Source organism: Nyctereutes procyonoides, unplaced genomic scaffold (genome assembly GCF_905146905.1).
Source record: "Nyctereutes procyonoides isolate TBG_1078 unplaced genomic scaffold, NYPRO_anot_genome, whole genome shotgun sequence".
Taxonomy (NCBI): Eukaryota; Metazoa; Chordata; class Mammalia; order Carnivora; family Canidae; genus Nyctereutes; species Nyctereutes procyonoides.
In genome coordinates, this window is record NW_026575146.1 from 21,037,327 (window position 1) to 21,058,606 (window position 21,280).

A 21,280-nucleotide genomic window follows, 5' to 3' on the forward strand; every position below is an offset into this window, starting at 1 on the left:
ACGCACAGCCTTACAGACTCACCCTGCGGGGAAGGAGCATTAGGACTTGCTCTGAGGAGAAACCCAGTACCTTTTACAAAATCGTTGTGCTACTGGAATCAATCACACCTACCTCATCGCTGACATTGACCCTAAGACATGAAAGGAAACATCAGTGATCCCGAACAGCGTGACCTTTCATAGCCATCCAATTCCATAGGTTTTTTGGTTAAAGATAGGGTTATTTTGGACATGTGGTTGTTCTTGGGATCAGGTCAGTGAATGTTCTGAAGTGCTTACTAAGATGTCCGGCACATTCTCAAGTGTTTGATCAAAAAAAGAACGTGGACAGCATCAACCTGGTAAGACACACAGATGGGTCCTACTTTAACTTTAACCCCTGCCACCAAATGCCTTTGAGGAGGACAAAGACCAGGAGCAATAGTGTTAAGAGGGGGCTTCGTGGAGGGGGCAGTCCATCGCACAGGCCATCCGCTGTCCTCATCCTATGGGCGAAGCTGCAGCCCAGCAGGTGGAGGGCCTGGCTCGGAGTGGGGGGGCGGCTCTGACCCCCCAAGAGGAGCCAGGTCATCCAGTGGCTGCACTGTCCTCATTACGAACTTCTCAGTGGCCCCACATGGTGGCTGGGGCCCCTCCTCACAGAAAGGACCCGAAACAGTCTGAGCAGATCTTTAGTAGCACCTGGCTGGGTGGGGATGCTTGTGGCCGGGCCAGGACCCGCAGATATCCCCCGCTGCCCCTCAGAGCATCTCGGCTGCCAGCACCAGGCACTCAGGAGCCATGCTCGTGCCAGGCCACCGAGGGGATGCGGGTGAACGTGTTCTCTCACTTCTGGCCTCCAGGAACAAGACGTGTCCAGCGGAGGTAGGAGGTGGAGGCGCCCGCCTGGTGCCGGCCTGATCCCGGCTGGAGGACGGGCCCTCACGCGACCCCTATGCGACCCCCATGGCAGGAAGGCTGCCCACTCGGAGGCATAGGCCAGAGCTGCCCTGAATCCCAGCTCCCAGGCTGCCTGCCATGTCTAAGACGCCGGAGAGCTTAATAAAGGGAAAGAAAAGCAAATCTGCGTCCTTTATTCCAACCACAAAGCATCTACCAAGGCGTGGGAGATCGCCTTTCTTCCAACGTACCCACATGCAACCCAGATTCACAGGAACCACGACGTCAGCTCGCGGGTGTGAAGGGAAATGGAAGACAACAGAACAGCCTCCTTTACAGTCGTAAACAGAACGTTCCACTTGGCAGCTGCTTTCTGACCAGCAGCGATTCCTCATCCCCAGGGCGTTGGGCATCAGGGCACGGCCCCCGGCGGCGGGGGGTAGAAGGCGGGGCCATCCTCGCACACCTCCAGCCCGGTGTCCCCCGACACCCCCGTTCTGGGCCTGCGGGGCGCCGGCCCCCCAGGCCCGCCAGGCTCCCCGGGCTCCGTGCAGTTGCGCAGCCGCAGCTCCTTGGTGAAGCACAGCTCTATCTGCCCGATCGTCTGTACCTCCTCACCCTAAACATTGGGAATGAGAGACGTTTGAGAACTTGCACCCTGGAGGATCATCTGTCATACGGTCACAAGTCTCAGAACCTGAAGAGACAAGAGGGTGACTGCAGGCCCGGGCCTCCAGGTGCTGGCCACAAGCTGCTTTCTCCAGCAGTGCCTGGGGCCAGGGACCCGGGTGACTGGCAGGGGGCCGCAGGACTCGCCACCTCGGTCACCACCCAGATGTCCCTGGGCCCACCTGGCAGCCCTGTGTGAAGGGACACCGCCCGAAGCTTAGAAATGTGCACCTCTGTGCACACGGCATATGCAGCACGGCCTCGGGAGAAGTGATTTCAAAGAATAGATGGGGCAAAAGTACCCTACTACTGAAAGATTTTAAGTCTTTATCACAGCTGACAAAAGAAACCACAGATAAACCACCCATAAACCCATAAACTAGACAAACACCTACAACTACAATTGCTAAGCCTAACAGTATAAATAAACCCTGAGAAGATTTCTAACCCAGAAATGTTTCATAGACCCGCCTCCCTGCTCCTGCTCCACCTTCCTTCCAGAACAGGTGTGTTCCTTTTGGGGAAAAGTCTCAAAAAAACAAACCCTATCGAACACAGCATCAAAGGGCAATCTGTATGCATCTCTATATAATTTTTTTGAATTCCAGTATAATTACCATGCAACATCATAGTAGTGTCAGGTGTATGATACAGTGATTCATCACTTCCAATCATCACCTGGTGCTCATCACAAGTGCCTTCCTTTATCCCCACCCCCTATTTCCCCCATCTCCCATCTACCTCCTCTCTGTAACCATCAGTTTGTTCTCTCGAGTTAAGAGTCTGTTTCCTGGTTTGTTCTATTTTCCCTTTGCTCATTTGCTTTGTTTCTTAAATTCCACATATGAGTGAGATCCCACAGTATTTGTCTTTCTCTGCCTTTCTTCCCTCAGCCTCATACTCTCTAGATGTGCCCATGTCATTGCAAATGGCAAGATTTCATTCTTTTTTGTGGCTGAGTAATATTTCATTCTGTATTTATACCACACTGTCTTTATCCATTCATCTGTTGATGGACACTTAGGCTGCTTCCATAATTTGGCTACGGTAAATAATGCTGGAATAAACATCGGAGTGCATGTCTCCTCTGAATCAGTGTTTAACCACCTGTGATTTTCAGGCACACACACCCACGCACAGACGCACGTCTCTGCCCCAGGGAACTCTATAGTGAGCACACAGATGTCAAAAAGCTGAATATGTCTTCTTGATAAAGACAGAAAGAGCAACAAAACAAAGCATTACACATCTGACCTGTTGTGGTGGAAGACACTGGATTTTAGGTATGACTCCGTATATGCCAGCAAGGGCATCTTTAATATCTGAAACCTGAAATTAAATAAGATGCATTAGAAACACTTGGAAGGAGGCGGGCTAAGGGCTCTGCCCCATGCATATGTGAAACTCCAGCTTACACACTCACAAACACGCACAGCTGACAATGGGGCACAGTCCTCCGGGCACTTGGGGCTCGCAGACGAGGCTCAGAGGCAGCCCGAGGAGAGGCTGTCACCTGCTTGGGCTCTACCCTCAGACCACAGTGGCTCCCACACGTGCTCCACACGGTGTCCGTTCCCCCACTCTGCTCTTCCATTCAAACCCAGAGCCTGGGCACTGTGCACAAAAGCAGAGCATCTCCTTCCAGTAAGTCAGAGCAACTTTCAGAGGCCAGGACTTCCGTCTGAGCTCACATCTTGCTGCATCTGAACCTAACAGAGTGCTTGCAGCACGGACAGGAAGCCCAAAACACTGGTCCTTGGTGCTTTACTCTAACGGAAATCAGTTCTCAAATAAGCACATCCTGGGTAAAGATGGAAACACAGGCCCCCTATGTCCTTGAACATGGACCCCAAGGACGGAGGGGGCCCTGCAAACCCCCCTGTCATGAGGGAGCTGAGAGAGCTTGTCTCCCCAGGACCACCGTCCCCTCTCAGTCTCAGTTTCACTGCAGAAAGGAAACCAGATTAACCAGAAACCAGCTGCACAGTGGAGTCTGGACACACAGAGTGCAACAAAAATGCCGACTGACTTCACAGTCAAGAGACCTGTGTGATGGTTCGGTGTGCAGCCAGGACACTGGAAGCAAGGGGCTGCTAAAATCAGGAACTTTAACTCCTTGTTTAATGCCTGGAGATTAAATCAGAGGAACTAGAGAACATAGGGTTCTCTAAGGCAGGAGTCAGAAGGCTCGCTCTGTAAAGGGCCAGAGGAAGTACTCCAGGCTCCGAGGGTCTCTCACCTGTGGGACACCTGGCTGGGGACGGTGACCACAGGGGACAGTAAAAGAACCGGCCTGGCCCTGAGCCAGGAAGACTACGTTTATGAAAACAGGCTGCCCTGGGTGGATTACCGGAGAGTAAGATCGGGTCTGTCTGGATTTCTATAGTTTGATCATGAAAATAAAAACACACCTTATGCTCTTCCTCAAGCAAAATACTATAAAACTGACTATGATTTTCAAACTGCCCTCCTGCTGGCTCCCCTGCTCTGGACGAGACTGGAACACATTTCTCACCAAGGGACCATGAATCTGGGCTTCCAAATCATCAGTTTATACAGCTGTCAGTTCACACTCAATAGGCACAAAACAGAGAACAAAATTTAAATAAAAGCTATTTGGAAACATAACAGCCAAATAGGAATGGGGCTTGTTTGAGTCACTTCAAAACCCGTGTGTAGCCAGCCCACAGGCTGAAGGGACAGTACCACGGCTGGGTGTCCCCGGGTAGCAGATACACGTTGGGTTGAGAGGCTGAAAGCAAGACTTACCTGGTAGTAGTTGATAGACGGCTTTATTCCCAATTTTTGGAGCATGCTAAAATTTAAAAATGAAAAAAAATTAGCTGTATAGCAAGGTACATTTTCCTTCCTTGTTCTTTATTTTTTTTAAAGATTTTATTTATTTATTCATGACAGAGAGAGAGAGGGAGAAGCAGGCTCCGTGCAGGGAGCCCAAAGTGGGATTCGATCCCAGGTCTCCAGGATCACGCCCTGGGCTGAAGGTGGCCTTAACCGCTGTGCCACTGGGGCTGCCCCTTTCTTATTCTTTTAAAATGTTGTATTTCATTTAAAAAAAGTAAGACACACTTAAAAGAAAGCACTTGTTTTCTATTACTTTGGGCAATAAGTCTGTGAGCAAGGACAACAGATAAATGGTGCTCGGGCTTCCCCGACTATCCCTGACCAGAATGCACACCCTACTACTGATCTGGTTCTCTTTCCAGCACCCAGGCCCTCAACAGTGGCCAGATGGCTAGTAGTCGCTGAGTTGGCACACACGTTACCACCTATTCAGCACGCCTGCTTCAAAAGAGTTAGTAACTGACTTTGGATGCAGGCTTATCCTAGAAAACCATGCTTGGTCAAATCTTTAAATATATTCAACACCCACAGACTTGAATCATTTCCTAAAGCACATGGTTTTGACCAGCTATCCCGTCAAAACACCATATGACTAACTTACTTGTTAAATTATGGAGCACAATATAAACAATTCTCAGATTAACAGCCCCAAAACAACATTCCAGCCCCCATCACGCCTCTCTGGATTATCCGGGCTCTGACTCCTAGGAGCAGACACAGAGTCCTGGGCTGCCTCTCCGGATATGGACATTATCATATGAGTGTGCCCGGGGAAAACCAGACTGACCAGGGCACACCTCATCTGACCTTGACTTCTGTCTGGCAACAGTATAAACTGTTAATAAGACAGTGTTTGTAAAGACTGCACCACCACCAAGTGTCTGGATCTACGCTGCAGTGCTCCTGGCACAGGAAGTGGATGGTGGGCAAGGGTCGTCAAAGCCCTAGAAATAAATGTGCCCGCTGCCTGCCCTTACAACGTCTGCGTGGGGTAAATACCAGATTTCAAAGGCTCTGGCTCTGGAAATGCAAAACTTTGCAAATTTTTACATAATTATTTCAAGTTGCAATAATAATGTTTTGGATTAAATAATATAACATCAATTTCATTGGTTCCGTTTTGCTCTTTTATTTTATTTATTTATTTTTTAAAGATTTTATTTATTCATGAGAGACAGAGAGAGAGGCAGAGACACAGGCAGAGGGAGAAGCAGGCTCCATGCACGGAGCCCAACATGGGACTCAATCCCAGGACTCTGGGATCAGGCCCCGAGTCAAAGGCAGATGCTCAACTACTGAGCCACCCAGGCATCCCTGTTTTGCTCTTTGTAATGAGGCTACTAGGAAATTTTAAGTTACATATGTGACTTGCATTCTATTCCTACTGGGCAGCCCGAGTCAGGTTACCAAGGAAGTCAGGCAGAGAGAGATATATATTTGGGGAAGCCTGGCATTCAACCCAAATTAGCCTATATTTTCTACAGCATCAAGATTAGTTTGGCATTAATCCTTGGCCCGTTATTTGTGGGTTACCCAAGATTTGGTTCAAGATTTTTGCATTTTTTTCAGGTTTGCTACTTTCATGTGATAAAGTAAATAAAACACTGCTAGTTTATGATAATATGACAAGCTGCCCCCTGAGAAAAAGATAACCTGTGGTAGTGGTTTATAATATAGATAAAAATACAAGGGGTTTTATGTTTTAACTTCTTAATTTTGTGAGTACTGAGATTTTAGATTTTCCTTGGAGGAACTGGGAAAAAACATAATTTCTTTATAACGGTCCCATATAGTCTAAAAGACACTATCTCTCTAGCAGTGCATTACGTGCAACAGGCCCCGAGTGCATATTTCCACAAGATGAATAAGAGATGGCAATGGCCTTCCTGATGCTCCCAGGACTGGGAATCCTGCACATGCCAGTACACATGTAACGCTACAGAGATTCAAAAAGTTTAAACAGGAAGAACTTAATAAACAGTTGTTGAGGGGCACCTGGGTGGCTCAGTGGTTAAGCGTCTGCCTTTAGCTCAGGGTGTGATCCCAGGGACCTCGGATCTAGTCCCACATCGGGCTCCCTGCGTGGAGCCTGCTTCTCCCTCTGCCTGTGTCTCTGCCTCTCTCTGTGTCTCTCATGAATAAATAAATAAAATCTTTAAAAAATAAGAATAAAAAAAATAAAGTCATCGGACGAAGGGATGAATTACCTAGATGTTTTATATAAAGCCTTTCAGCAGTCCCCATTTATTCTCATTTGTCCGCCTGATTCAGCAGGACTGGGCCTGGGGAGCAAGCAGGGCCTGGTGCTGCACAGGTGTCAGGGAGACACAAGGCCACCTGCTGTCTGCAGGGCCCCTAGTCCAAGTGCATCCTGCCCTGCCTGCCTGCATCGCGCCTCTCCTGTGCTCGGAGGCCGTACCACATCATGAACTCTCCCAGTTAACTCTCTACCAGGATGTCTGAACTGCAGTATCACCCAGACTTCTGGGTGAGGAAATATTCCCAAAGGTCTTGCTCTGGCTGCGAGAAAAGCCTGGAGCAGAGCACATGGCACACGGGAGCTGGGGTGTGCGGCTGTGGGGGTGGCCTCCCAAGCAGTGGTCCTCGGGTCTGCACATCTAAGAGCAGGGTGGCTTCTGAATCTCCTGTGACCCAGCCATCATCTTACGGCCTAACAGTGAGGTCCAAAGATGCAGAAACTGTGCAGGTTGCACAACTGGTCAGTGCCAGCCGCAGGATCAGAGGCACACTGAAAACCACGAGCTTGGAGGCCTCCTTTGCGGGGTGTACGTCCTGTAATCTTGCTTATCCTCCTGTCCCGGCACCGGACACCCTCCACCCAGATCTCAGGGATCCTGTCTGCCACAGGAGCAGAGTGCACGTGCACAGAACTCACGGGGTGCACATGTCTTCTAGGCAGATGTGATTCACAGAACTAACCACAGTGGAACAGCAAAGGCACTTGATAGGATGCTGGCCTGTTCTGTCTAAAGCAAACGGTATCATTTCCTGTCCTGGTCTTTATTTTTTTTCTTTTTTTTTTTTTTCTGTCCTGGTCTTTAAAACAAGGTCACAAGTTTACTATACGACCACTTGGATGTGGAAAAGCAAGAATTCCTCACACAGCTGGTCACCAGAAATCCTCAGTGGATGGCCAGCCTGGCCCCCAGTCCCGGGTGATGGGCCAGGCCCTGGAGAACACATCGGCCCCCAGCATGACCATCCAGAGTTGGTGTTTACAAGTTCGGTGGCTCGTGAGCCTTAACAGGTTCCCCTTTTGTCCAGAGCTGAGGCGAGGGACAGGCAGTGGCAGGATTCCACGGGCCTGGGTGATTTCTGGCTCTGGGGACCCTTGCCCAACACCCCCTCCTACTTGTCCCAGAAGCACTGGAGCAGAGATGCAAACACGCAGGGACGTGCAGTTTTTACAAAACCTCGTGTTAACTCAAGGTACTTTCATCAGAAATCATGGTCGAGAGGCACAGGCCCTGGTCAGTCCTGTGTCCTCAGGCCAACATACCGTCCAATGATGTCAGAGACCAGAGAGGAGACCCACGTCTCTGAGGCTGCTCCAGCTGGCCACAGCCCAGACTGATTTGAAAGGTTGGCTAGATGTTGGGCTTCCTCAGGACTGTTTGGCTGGCCAGGTCCCCAAGGTCCACAGACAGACATGAGGCAGTATGGCCAGAGAGCAGGGGTGCGGTAGGCAGAGCTGCCGTGAGGACCAGGCCCCAGAGGGTCCCTTACCTGTTAAGGTCAAGGTCCCGGTACAGGTCCAGGCTTCCACCAAAGTATTTCTTCTGGGAGTTGAGGGCATCTAGCTGGGCAGCACAGGTGCCGTGCTTCTCCCACTCGTGCTTCCTGTGAGAGAATTTTAATAAACAATCTCTAGTTAGAAGTCATGAAACAAATTCACAATGGAAAGTTCACACCTAGGAAGGGATATTCGCAGGCATGTTGTTTTTTTTACCAAGAAAGAGGGTAAGATCTCTTAGGTGCAACAGGCACAATTTGTGCATCCCCTGCGCAGGAATGAGGCCCTGGTGGACTCAGTACAATCCCCAGAGAGCACCCTGCCTCCCTGTAGGCTTTCTGCTGCCAATCAGGGACGACTCACTTCTTTTTTTTTTTTTAAGATTTTATTTATTTATTCATGAGAGACACACACAGAGAGAGAGAGAGAGAGAGAGAGAGAGAGAGAGGGAGGCAGAAACACAGGCAGAGGGAGAAGCAGGCTCCATGCAGGGAGCCCAACGTGGGACTTGATCCCCGGTCTCCAGGATCACGCCTTGGGCTGAAGGTGGCACTAAACCACTGAGGCACCTGGGCTGCCCGAGACAACTCACTTCTGCATGTCACCACAAGTCACAGCTGAGTAAATACTGAGCACTGCCACCCAGGCACCCACCCATCACATGGCACTGGGTGCTCTGCAGGAGGCTACCGCTTCACACTCCAGGAGCTTCACAGGGACGTCCAACGGTCCTTCCTAAGCAGCCAGCAGAGAAGAGGCAGCAGCACTACCTCTGGAGAAACGCCTCAGAACCACTCCCCATCTCAGCCTCTACCCAGCACGACTGTGTCCTCACCCGCCCCTGGACAAAACTCCAACAGAACACACAAACCTAATGCTGCCAACGCACAGCACTACATATTCAAGGAAACTATGACTGTTGATAACAATTCCCCATGGCTTTTTTTTTTAAGATTTTTTTATTTATTCATGAGAGACACAGAGAAAGAGGCAGAGACACAGGCAGAGGGAGAGGCAGGCTCCATGCAGGGAGCCCAACGTGGGACTTGATCCCAGGTCTCCAGGATCATGCCCTGGGCTAAAGGCGGCGCTAAACCGCTGAGCCACCCAGGCTGCCCTTCTCCACAGCTTATTGCAGACGGACTATGAAATGTTTTCACATTCTTTTGAAAGGCAAAGAGACTGCTGGCTTAGAAGTGGGGAAACTGAGGCAGGGGGCCCAGCTAGGCACCCTGCTGAGGCCACTCAGCCAGGATGTCCCAGAGTCTGCACCCGAATGGCACTGTGGACTCCACAGCTGGTGCCAACAACCCACTGCCGCTCCCCTGCGCCACCGTCCCAACCACCCCCAACGGAGGGCATGCTGCCTGCAGAATCACTGACGATCGTTGAGGCGGACGTTAGCCATCATTAGTGCAGGAAACTGGAAGGGACATCAGGTATCCTCCATTTTATCCATGATCAATTTTCCTAAAGTTCAGCTAAATTACATTTGTGCTGGCACTCCTGAGGGGTCAGGTGCTGTCTGACAAAAATATGATCTAAACATGCACAGATCTACTGGTCCAGTTCACCACAGTGCCAGCGCCCAGCGACAAGCTGCTCCAGCCTAAGGATAAGAGTGTGTGAACACCTACTTTCTTCATCTACAACTGTTTTCAGAGCTAATGATTTCACTGAGTGGAAAAAGGAGTTTCTTTCCCACTAAAGGAGGCTGGAACCGTGTTCCAGACGCCTTAGTTTCCATGCAGCTGGAGTCACCAGAGTCTGTCGTCTATGGTGCCGGAGGAGGGTGCGCCTTGTGCAAAGCATCTTCGCACCAGCCCAAATGGTCCTAGTGCATAAGAAATATTCAATAAATGTCAATTATTATTATGTTTGGGTCAAGCTTAACTTAAAGATCAGGATCTATTTATTAAAGTGCCATTAGCGTACTTCCAACATTTAATCCCACATCATCTGGAATTGGACATTTTTCATTTAACACGAAACGATCAGTTCCCAAGCAGAAGTGACCATCGAGTGGCCCTCTCAGTGGCCGGCAGGGCCTACGAGCAGATCTGGGGGTCCCCCTCTGGGATGAGAGAGGTTAAGGGCTCCTATGGCACATGAAGGCCCAGGGACACGTTTCACAGTGAAGCTGCTCACCAAACCGGGCCTCACCCAACTCTCCTCCTTTTTCATACAAGCATCAGCAAACAAATAAAGATCTTACTTTGCAGAGGGTTGTGTACATGGTATTTTTCAATACACCTAATTTTGTGACTGGATTTAATCTTAGAGAATGACCTCAAGCATGATGCAGTATCAAGACTGTGTACTCTGCGTACTTGATTCCTATTTGGGATGAAAGAGGGCGGCTTTCTGACAGGAGCCCTCCTCTGTATCCGGCCCCCAACGACAAAGCCGAGGTGGACAGCCTTGGGGTGCCTCCGTGACCTTCCAGAAATGCACACAGCAAAGGGAATCTGGGCACCAGTGAAGCATGACCCAAACGCCACATACAGGGCAGGGGTGGGCAGTGACGGCAGCTGCCCCTGTACTCGGGGGCTCGAGGAGCAGAAATGCTATGGAGGGTGGGTTGTTCACCCCTGCATTCAGCACAAAAGCTTTCAAATGTGCCATTTACTATCCAACCTGAAAAGTATCATTTTGCCTTTATGAGAGCACAAACACACATGTGCACTCCACCCGCAAAATTTGGATTAAATGTGCGAGGACCAGTTCAGACAGCCTTCTCTTTTGATGTTTGTTGATTTATTTGTAAGTCACCCGGCAAAAACAATCTGATTGATTGTACCACGGAACATTGTAACAAGTGGGAAAACTGTATTTTGCACACTTTGCACAGATCCATCATTTTTATGCACACTGAAGTGCCGTAGAGGGCTTCCCACTGCTTCCCCCATTCCAACTCAGGCCATCAAGTATCGTTAGAGCACTCTCTGGGGTGCAGCTGTGCAACATGTGCCAGGGACCAGGCCCTTCGTCTCCCTAAGTCAGAGTGGTTCTCCTGTCAAAGAGATGATCTCACCAACAGACCCAGGGCACGCGAACCCCAGAGCCACGTCCCTGCCTCAGGCCTGGACTGACATGTTGACTTGACCACCGGCACCAGTGCTGTTCCATTGTCGCAGAAAGCTTCCATCTAAACTCAGTTCTCTTCCTGAATTTTCTATGCAAAGATATTTTCAAATTGGATTAATCATTTTGGACAAGATCTGAATAACTGCAATGTGAATCATAAACTGCCGCGTTGGCGTGAGGCATGGATAATTCTTTTCGGTTCATATAATGTAAATAAAAGGAGTTTTTACCTTCTTCATAAGCAATGATGTAAAAAGCTACTTTGAATCAAATACAGCATTTCTCTCCTTGGCTCAGTTCCTGCTACACCTAAAGATGTTGTGGAACAGGCTGCCGACTAAGCTGCGGGTGGGACCTCACCCTGTCCTAAGTCAGAGCACAAGACGGTGGTGTTCTGAAGCGCCTCTTCGTTTTTCTTGATGTATGTCGGGGCAAGAGCACAAAGTCTTTAAAAAACCTTCTCTCCTGCCAGTGTTGGAGCCCCTTAGATACGCATGCATTTGGCTTAGTGAAAACTCAGGAGAGGAGAGTCTAAAACAAAGTGATGAATGAAATAGTGGATTAAGAGCAAGTCTAGGGATGCCTGGGTGGCTCAGCGATTGGGCATCCGCCTTCGGCTTAGGGCGTGATCCCAGGGTCCTGGGATCAAGTCCCACATCATGCTCCTCACAGGAAGCCTGCTTCTCCCTCTGCCTGTGTCTCTGCCTCTCTCTGTTATCTCTCATGAATAAATAAATAAAATCTTAAAAAAAAAAAAGAGCAAGTCTATAAATTCCACTTGCTCACATTTTATTTTTTTTAAGTAGGCTCCATGCTCAGCACGGAGCCCAAGGCAGGGCTCGAACTCACAACCCTAAGATCAACACCTGAGCCGAGATCAAGAGTCAGATGCTAACTGACTGGGGCACCCAAGCACCCCTCGTCCACATTTTTTTTATCTATTGGAGAAAGGCCCTGAAAATGGCATCCCAAATAAAAAATGGTTCATACTTCCACACCTCAGAAGGGAGGCCCTGTGGTCCGTCCTCATCCCCCAGTCCAGCTGGGTGCCCCTTGAAGCTGTCACGCTGCTGCACTCACCAGAAATGGCTGTGATTGAGTGGATGGATCACATCAGGCCAGTACATCTTCATTTCAGGCATAAGGTCCTGTGCATTAAAAAAAAAAAATCTGTGTAGGATCTAACAACTCAAAACCTAGAAGGCAAATTTGATAAACCAATACATCAAAAGAATTGATCTCTGTTCATTAATGACACTCAGGTGAGTAAAAATGATTCTGTCCTTACTCTGAAGTATTTCTTTTTTTTATTTCTTTATTTATTCATTTGAGAGAGAGTGAGTAGAGGGAGAGCACAAGCAGGAGGAGAGAGGCAGAGGGAGAAACAGGCTCCCCGCTGAGCAGGGAGCCCGATGTGGGACTCGATCCCAGGACCCTGAGATCATGACCTGAGCTGAAGGCAGACGCTCAACCAGCTGAGCCACCCAGGCACCACTGCATGAAGCGTTTCTTAAAACATAGGTAAAAGTGAAATCTGACTCAGCATGAAATGCATTTGAAAATCTGAGCGCTGGTAGCAGCATGGGTGCACAGATGTGGTCCATCTAGACCAGGAAGTTAGCTCTAAGGACAAACGAGCCATCAAGCCATGAAAAGACATGGAGGGAGCCTTCCAGGCACATGACCGAGTAAGAGGCCAATCTGGAAAGGCCGTATGAGTCCCAGTGTGTGCTGCTCTGGAAAAGACAGACGTGTGGAGATGGGAAGGGTCAGTGGTGTCGGGGGCTGGGGGAGGGAGGGGGATAGGAGAAGAGATTTTAGGGCAGTGAGACTCCTCTGGGTAATATAATGGGGGATGCACATCGTGATGTATTTACGTACAAGTAAACAAGCTCTGTTCTGCAGAGTGGAGTGTGGCCCCCTCCCCACCTTGACCCATAGGCCGCTCATCGCACAGGGCCCTTTCAGCCTTCCTCTCATGAACCCTGCCAGGGCTCCTTCACAAATCCCCCTTTCTCCTGGCTTCCCTCCTCTGCTCCCCTCCTCCGGCTGCTGCTTCTCACACCCCCATCTCTGCTTCAGGTTTGTGGGTGCTTCCACCCCATCCATGTTCACCCCAAGTGCTTATACCACCTTTGTACTGATCACACCTGAAATTCTTCTCTAACGTAGGCCACTTTAGTGACAGACACATGTTAACCCACCCGGACATGTCCAAAGCTGACTGTCAACCACAGGTGCTCCAAAGCCCGGTCCCCTGCCAATGCCCCCAGGTCAGGAAGGCCACCCCCAGCAAAGCCCAAATCCAGAGCCCCACCTGAAGCTTCTCTCCCAGCTAGGGACTGAGCCGTCTTCCCTCTCCTTCTGGGACCCCCTCTTGCTCTCCGTTCCCACAGCCTCTGCCCCTTAGTTCCTCACCCCCGGCCCGAGCCCCAGCAGCTCTCCCTAACACGGCAGTCGGGCCAGCCGCTGAAAGGACACGTGGGGCTCCTTCCTTTCCTGGCGTGAATGCTGGGGGCACTCAGTACACCATTCTACCATCAGACAATCTGTAATTCCACTTTCGGGTCACAATCAGGAACATCCTCGTGGTACTAGGCGAGCTGAAGGGAGTCCCAAAAAGGGGAAGCACGTCTGAGGAACGAGACGGGTGCACTAATATCCTTACACACAGTTCTCAGACTCTCAGGCCTCTAGACTTATGCCAGCAAAGGTCCTTACATGAAGGAAAGAGGAGAAAAGAACACCATGTGGACTAGAATGTGTGAAGGGTTTGGAACTTACCGCCTTGTCCTTCGAGGGGCCGTGTATTCATGGGAAGGACCCTAGTTCTGGCAATCCTGATGCTACCTCATGTTTTCGGGGAGGCCCTAGTCATCTGACCCTGCCCTGTAAATCCAGGTACTAGTTACCTGACAGACGACCAACTACACGCAAGGGGTTGTTCACACCCCCGAGGAAAGGTAAGGACCCACATGTGGGTGTGGATGCACAACAAAGTGCCTCAGAAGAGGACATCTGCTAACAGTGCCCATAAAAGCCACTCCCTGGGCTCTTCTGCGATGCAGGCCTCTGTGCTGGAAAGGCCCCTCCCTTCCTTCCTGCTCACAGGCCCTACCTGGAAACCCATCGGCCCACAGCCAGAAAGGACAGGCGGGTTCCATGCACCTGTCCTCCAAGCCAGAGCTCTAGATATGCTAGGCACATGCCAAGCTGGCCTAGAGCCACAGGGGACTAAGGCAGGCCTGCAGGGGACAGCCAGAGTTGGCTTCACTCTCGTCTGCCTTCACCTCACACAGTTCACCTGCAGTGGTTTGGGCCCCAGGTAGAGGAGAAAGGTTGGCTTGGATTTAACATGTGGATTGTTTTAGAGATCCAGAAATCCAAAAAAAGCACCAGGGTTTCAATTCTGGTGAATGCGACTGTGAGTCCCATTTTAAGACATGACATGGAGGATACACTTAGGAAGACTGAACTGAGTGCAGTATCTGCAGGAGCCACATCATGAACATTTCCTACCTTAATCTCTTCTAAGTGAAAGTGCCATGATCCATTACATTCTTCTGCTTTATCAGGCCTTAAATTAAAATGAAAAACAATAGAAGTTAGTCTTGGTTGAGATGAGCTCCAAATGACAGGAGGAAACACTTCCATTAAGATCTGTGGGGAGCAAAGGCAGAGACATTCTACTGCCACCTGAGCCATTTAACAAAAACCCCCCCGGGGTAGGAGGGTCACAGCCCAGCTCCTTCCAAAGAAACCATCCAGGAGTAAGGCCAACCCATGACTTTCTCACCAAAGAAGCAAGTTACACAGGCTGGTAGGGGGAGCTCGGGAGTCAGGCCCTCTCCCGAGGGCACCAGCAGAGTGACCTCTCTTCACTACATGAGGATGAGGATTAGTGACACAGCATGAAGACTTGCTCACCCAGTGCCTTCCACTCACTGACCCCAGCTTAGCCAGTACAACTTCTTAAAGTCCCAAGCACGGATACCCTCCCTACTTCTACATGTTGATTCTAGACATGTCAGGTGCAGCTGACTGAGTTCACGAGGCCACCAAACCTCCTTCCAGACCCCCGACGTGTCTCCAGAGTTAACAGGCTGGCCCGGCACCCGGAAATCAGTGCTGCTCCCCACCGGGATGAAAGCGGCACTGTGCACTGTCCTTCCAGCTACAAGTGAAGCATCAGGAGCATCTGTACAGCCCAGGAGAGCCAAGCTCCCGGAGGCTATAGCATTAGGGTCACTGAGGTGACGAAGGAGGGGCTGGAGCTGGTCCCCAGGCCCGCAGGACCCACTCCTGAGCAATAAGACATGCCGGCAAAGCCTAGAATGGCCCTCCTCCCACGGAAGCAGCAGGACAAGAGGCATCGCTTTGACGGGCAGACTCGCGTGCACAGTTAAACATTACAAATGCATGCACGAAAAAGGAAGGAGTAAATAAACTACATAAACTGCAGGCAGACCCCAAAAGGTGAATCTGGGTACCTGTGATGCACATACAATGCAGACACATATGAGATGCATGCACAAGGCACGCTCGCTTACTGATGTGTACGCATCTCCTTATTGGCCTGACAAGAAGGATAAAATGAGAGTAGTACACTTAGCCTGTCCAGCCTGCACCCAGGGTCCCCACAGGTGCCTGTAATCCAGACTGTCACTGTTCTCCCAACACAGAAGTAAACAGCTACAGAATCAGGGTCACTGTCCAAATGGCAAAGATATTCTAAAAAAGGATTCGGCCTACTGAATAAACATCTAACAAAAGTCAATAGTGTAACTCTTAGGACCAGCCCCAAGCTACTTGCAGATGAGCTATTTTTTTTCCTGTTTGTTTGTTTATTAAGATTTTATTTATTTATGAGAGACACAGAGAGAGAGAGAGGCAGAGACACAGGCAGAGGGAGAAGCAGGCTCCATGCAGGGAGCCTGATGTGGAACTAGAACCGCGGGTCCCCAGGATCAGGCCCTGGGCTCAAGGTGGTGCTAAACCGCTGAGCCACCCGGGCTGCCCTTTTTTCCTGTTTAAATGTGACCCATGCCCGGACTTGCCATAATCCATGTATCGTCCAGTAATCTGGAGGGTCCCTGCAGTCGTTCTCAACCTCCTGCAAAGAAAACACACAACAGAGAACATCACCATTTATTTCATTGTTCATTTATTGCGGCTTCCAGTGCGCGTCCCTGAGGAGCTACACGGGGGCGGGCGTCCCTTCTGGAAGGAGTGGCCCAATCCTCAATGACGTAAGATAATTAATTAATTACATTGAATTTTGCTTTTTAAAAACGTGTTCTCAAATTAAGCCAATCTGATGGAAACACTCCTATTTGCCCATTAATCTTCTGATGGTATAACCAAAAATAAGTGTTTGAGGATGATAGTACAGAGGAATGAGTTGGTCCAGATGTGTTAGTGATATAATAAGTGTGAACATTACAGAATATAAAATGTGAATGTTCTGGAGCAGAAATGAGAAGGCGAGGAGAGGACAAGAAAGATAAACTAACAGGGGTAAAAGCTCAGTCGCATACCCTTCAGGGACCTCCAAATTGTGTAGCTCAATTGGAAGTTTTCCCAAAAGAACCAACTATCAAGAAATGGATCATCCACTGGACCAGGTGAGACAGAACTCATGCCCAAAGCCCCCGTAGGGAATAAGCACGTGAAAAGTATCTGTGGCTGTCTGGTGAGGAACAGGTGAGGCACCATGTAGGGATCACCTTTCTGCCCCCAGTTGCTCTGGAGATGAGGGAGGCTCTGGGTTAGGAGACTGCCAGGCTGACAGGGCAGGAGAGCAGGACCAGAGTAGGGGGCTACGCTTACCCTGTCCTGACACCCCGGTTTCATCCCTCAGGAAATCACAATCCAGGCAGGTGGCCCATTTCCCACAGGTGCCCGGCTGGTGAAGAGCAAGGTCAGGACCCAGGGCCAGAGCGTGGGTCTTCGGGCAGCCCTATGACGAGCCCATAAGTGGGGGACGGGGGCCCAGGGGCAGCTTTCGTTCATCATCAGCAGGCACCTGTTGGCCCAGCATGAGCCCGAGGGCCTGGGCGGAGAACCGAGGGTCATGGAGAGGGACATGGTGGTCACTGCACCTGTAATGCCTAAGTCACTCACACAGGGAAGGAAGCCAGAGACAGCCCCACTGCCCAGGACAACACTCAGACCAGAGTGACAGGTGACAGGACCCCCCGTCATGCCCACCCTGGATTGAAATTAATTCCCTAACAATGACATTTCACTAACAGATTTTTTAAAATCTGATTTCTAACGCATCAAGGTAGGAATGCACTTCCACGCATATTTATAGTCACTACATAGGAATATACCCCACATTTTGTCACAGAAATGCCTCACCTACCAAATGACCTTGTTCCCTGCCCTGAAGGCAAATCTTCCAGTGTCACCCAGACAGGAGCTCTCCACACACAGTCCTGCCCACAGAACCTAGGGCTCCCTCAATGCTGGCCACCAGGGTAGAGAGCTAGGTCTCTAGCAAAACTGAAGCTGGTGGCTCCCTCCTTCCAACACTCCTCTACCCAGAGCACGGCTACAGCTCTAAGGCAGAAAGGGACAAGAAGTTGAGAAGTTTAGGAAACTCAAACCAGGGCCGCCTGGGTAGCTCAGTGGCTGAGCGCCTCCCTTTGGCCAGGGTATGATCCTGGAGTCCCAGGATCGAGTCCCACATCAGGCTCCCTGCATGGTGCCTGCTTCTCCCTCTGCCTATGTCTCTGCCTCTCTCTGTGTCTCTCATAAATAAATAAATAAAATCTTTAAAAAAAAAAAAAAAGGAAACTCAAACCAGAGACCGCAGCCTCCAGCCTGGAGTGTAAGCATTACACTGCTGCAAATGACACATCAGCCCACAAGGAAACCTGCGCACAGAGACCCACTCCCCAGAGGGTCCCCCAGATGAAAGGGGCTGGTCACATCAGGAAAACTCACCTTGCACACTGTTACAGGCCAGTGGTGAACCATAATTAGTTTTTTCCACTCATGGTTGTCACTATTAAAAGACAAGGAGCCTATATTTCAAGAGCTGTTTCAAAGTTAAAGAAAAATTAATTCATGCATCCATTTATACCATCATGCATTCAACAAACATCGGGGGATTGTTATGGGCCAGGCACTGCCGCGGGACATGGGCACTGCCTCGAGTGAGGGACCCAATCCCTAGGCACTACTAGGCCAGGGGTGCTGCCCTGAGTGAGGGACCCAGGCCCCAGGCACTATCGTGGGCCAGGGACACTGCCCTGAGCAAGGGACTCAGTTCCCAGGCACTACTGTGGGCTGGGGGCACTGCCCTGAGCAAGGAACGCAGTCTTCAGGCATATCGTGGGGTAGGGGTGCTGCCCAGAGCAAGGGACCCAACCCCTACCCTCTTGAAGCACACATGCCAGTGAGGGAAACGGTTACCACAGTAGCTAAGAAAACACACATGGTGCCCCACTGTGACACATGATAAAGAACATAAGTAAGCAAGAGGACAGGCATGTCAGCAATGGGTCAGGAGCTGAAATTTTGGGCCAGAACGCCCAGGAAGTCCTCACTGACAGGAGGGAGAGGGGGAAGGAACCCCGAAGTGCCTGTCTCCAAGGGCTGGTCTCGAGTGTAGAAACAAAAGCATCATCATCCCTTAACCACACATGTGAAATCCATAAGGCTCTGCAACCTGAAATTTTTTGTGGTTCACGTGGCAACAAAGCCAGACCTGAACAGGCATGAGCTGCTCAGTGCACTACACCTCCCCTCCTCCATGTGCGGATGCAGTTGCTAGATCCCATGGTGCTCACTCCAACACGGTCCAGAGCAACAGAGCAGGACCTGCACACCGAAAGACCCCACGCTCCAAAACCGCCCCCGGCCCAAGCCTTCCAGATGAGGGGTGCGGAGTGGTGTCTGCAAGGCCCAGCCAGCAACCAGGTGGAAGCAGGGAGACAGCTGGTGAAGAGACCCTACAGCAGCCACACAAGGACATCACTCAGACACTGAATCCAGGATAAATTAGATTTTAGAAAGAATGATTCAAAAGTAAAACAGGACTAAGTCCTCACACACCAGCTTCTATCAAGAGGGGAGTCCTGCTGAGTAAGCATAGAAGCACACTTCAGACGTCACAAAACCTTAGTTATAAATGGCGCTTGGCATCAAAGAAAGGACAAGCTGTAGCATGAGCATTGGAGCTGGGACAAATGTTAGAAGTTGCTTTTTTCTGCGTGCGCAAACCCTTGTTTAGGTGGAAACTGAGGCTACATGATGAAGCTATGGCCAGGGAGGGGGACCACCAGTACCCTGCTTATGATGAATCGATCGAGATTCAGAACGTCTACACCACAATGTCCACACACAATCCAGGCAAGAGTGGTGGGAGTGCACAGGAAGCGCCCCCCACCCACCCGCCAGGACGCAGGGCGGAAGCGAAGATTCTGTAAGGAGAAAGGCCACTGGGCAGAGGAAGAGAGGAGAGTCACCAAGCTGTCAACCCAGCCAGTGCTTGGACAAACACCCGCTAACCCCTCACATCCCGGAGGGTATGAATCAGCTGAGTTTTCTCCAAACCATGCCTCGGTCACCACGGTTGTCCAGCTCCATCAGCGCACGAATTAGGAGCGCGGATGCGGGGTGGGGACCACATACTACAGCGTAAGGTCTTTATCTGACATTTACTGACTGCTACGCTCTTAACCTGATGGCAAGAGCTCATCCATTCATTAACGTAGCTCTTTTTCAGAAAATAAACTTTCCGGGAATGCTGCAATATAATGTCGCCTTTTCAGATAGATGATAACACAGCAATGACCCTTAATTAAAAAGTAAAACTCACCTTTTCCCACACCTACTATGTAAGTATGAAGGCCTGTATCAAATATGAAATCATTGCCCAAGATAAATAGAAGGAAACATTAATATCTGGGGCTCAAAATGGTGGGTTCCTTTACAGAAGTGCGCAGAGGATCCCCGACAACAGGGCCTGTTTACTCCCCCCCCCCATCAGCTGCAACACGGAATAGAGGAGGAAGGGGAAGGCAGAGGGATGAAGAGCCAGCGCTAAGAGACTTTTAAAAGAGGAAGCAGCACCCTATCCCCGACGGTGCCCTGGAACCTCACGCAAATGTCAGGGCACCCGCCCCGCCCCGCCCCGCCCCGCCCCTCCCAGGGTCCCGGGCTCACCTCCTCCGGGACCCGCGCGCCCCGCCCAGGCAGCACAGCGCCAGGCAGAGGGAGCTCAGGAGCAGGCGGTGCGGGGCTGCGGGCCTCATGGCGCCCCCGCCCCACGGCCACTCCGCGCACACTCCGGGCACACTCCGGCAAGGGGCTCAGCTCCGAAAGGACGCGAGGCACAGTGTCCGGCGCCAGGCCCTGCGGTCCCTGAAAACAGACAGAATTCCTGAAGCCGGCTCTGACCCGCCTGCGTCCGAGGGCCGCCCCCACGCCAGCCCGCGGTCCCGAGTGGGCCCGGCCCCTCCCCCAGCCCGCGGGCCTCAGTGGGCCCCGGCCCCGCCCCCAGGCCGCCGCCCCGAGCCTCCACTCGGGACCCCTGGCCAGGGCCGCCGCCTCCCCCGGGCCCCCCAGGTGCTCACGCGTCCCCGCCGGTGCCGCACCGCGACGCCCGCCGCGACCTCACAGTCTGCACCGCCCAGCAGCCCCGACCGCCGCGTTTCCGCCCCGGCCTCTGGCCCCGACCGCCCCCGGCACCCGGGACAGGCCCCCGTAGGAGGACACGCCCCCTGTAGGACTCGCCCCCCGGCACCCGAAGACACGCCCCGTAGGCGGACACGCCCCCTGTAGGAGGACACGCCCCCTGTAGGACTCGCCCCCCCGGCACCCGAAGACCCGCCCCTGTAGGACACGCCCCCGTATGTGGACACGCCCCGTAGGCGGACACGCCCCCTGTAGGACTCGCCCCCCGGCACCCGAAGACCCGCCCCGTAGGCGGACACGCCCCCTGTAGGACACGCCCCCTGTAGGACACGCCCCCTGTAGGACTCGCCCCCCCGGCACCCGAAGACCCGCCCCTGTAGG

At 51.3% G+C, this 21,280-nt stretch overlaps 1 protein-coding gene across 3 annotated transcripts; it reads right to left on the minus strand.

Annotated features, from left to right (window-relative positions):
• Window positions 1-1,057: 1,057 nt before the first annotated feature.
• On the minus strand, window positions 1,058-20,944 carry RNASET2 (ribonuclease T2). Of its 3 annotated transcripts, none has more exons than XM_055311237.1 (10): window positions 20,839-20,944; window positions 20,429-20,626; window positions 18,203-18,263; window positions 16,309-16,364; window positions 14,771-14,828; window positions 12,332-12,399; window positions 8,158-8,271; window positions 4,318-4,363; window positions 2,803-2,877; window positions 1,058-1,498 (listed from the first exon to the last, which is right to left on the minus strand). In XM_055311237.1, exons 2-10 carry the CDS (start codon window positions 20,515-20,517, stop codon window positions 1,292-1,294), a joined length of 774 nt encoding a protein of 257 aa, XP_055167212.1. In that variant the 5' UTR covers window positions 20,518-20,626; window positions 20,839-20,944; the 3' UTR covers window positions 1,058-1,291. The 3 variants fall into 3 exon arrangements, with proteins under 3 accessions (XP_055167212.1, XP_055167213.1, XP_055167214.1); XM_055311238.1 differs by having other exon boundaries at window positions 20,860-20,940; XM_055311239.1 differs by lacking the exon at window positions 20,839-20,944 and having other exon boundaries at window positions 18,203-18,296; window positions 20,429-20,548.
• Window positions 20,945-21,280: the final 336 nt, after the last annotated feature.

Bases quoted from the DNA above. Each gene is read 5' to 3' on its own strand.
- RNASET2 (XM_055311237.1), bottom strand. From the start codon at position 20,517: ATGAGGCCCGCAGCCCCGCACCGCCTGCTCCTGAGCTCCCTCTGCCTG. The intron at 18,264-20,428 runs GTGAGCCCGGGA...GTCTTTTAATAG, and splicing joins GCGCGCGGGTCCCGGAGGAG to TGACAACCATGAGTGGAAAA. The intron at 8,272-12,331 runs GTGAGTGCAGCA...ATTCTCTCACAG, and splicing joins CTCAATCACAGCCATTTCTG to GAAGCACGAGTGGGAGAAGC.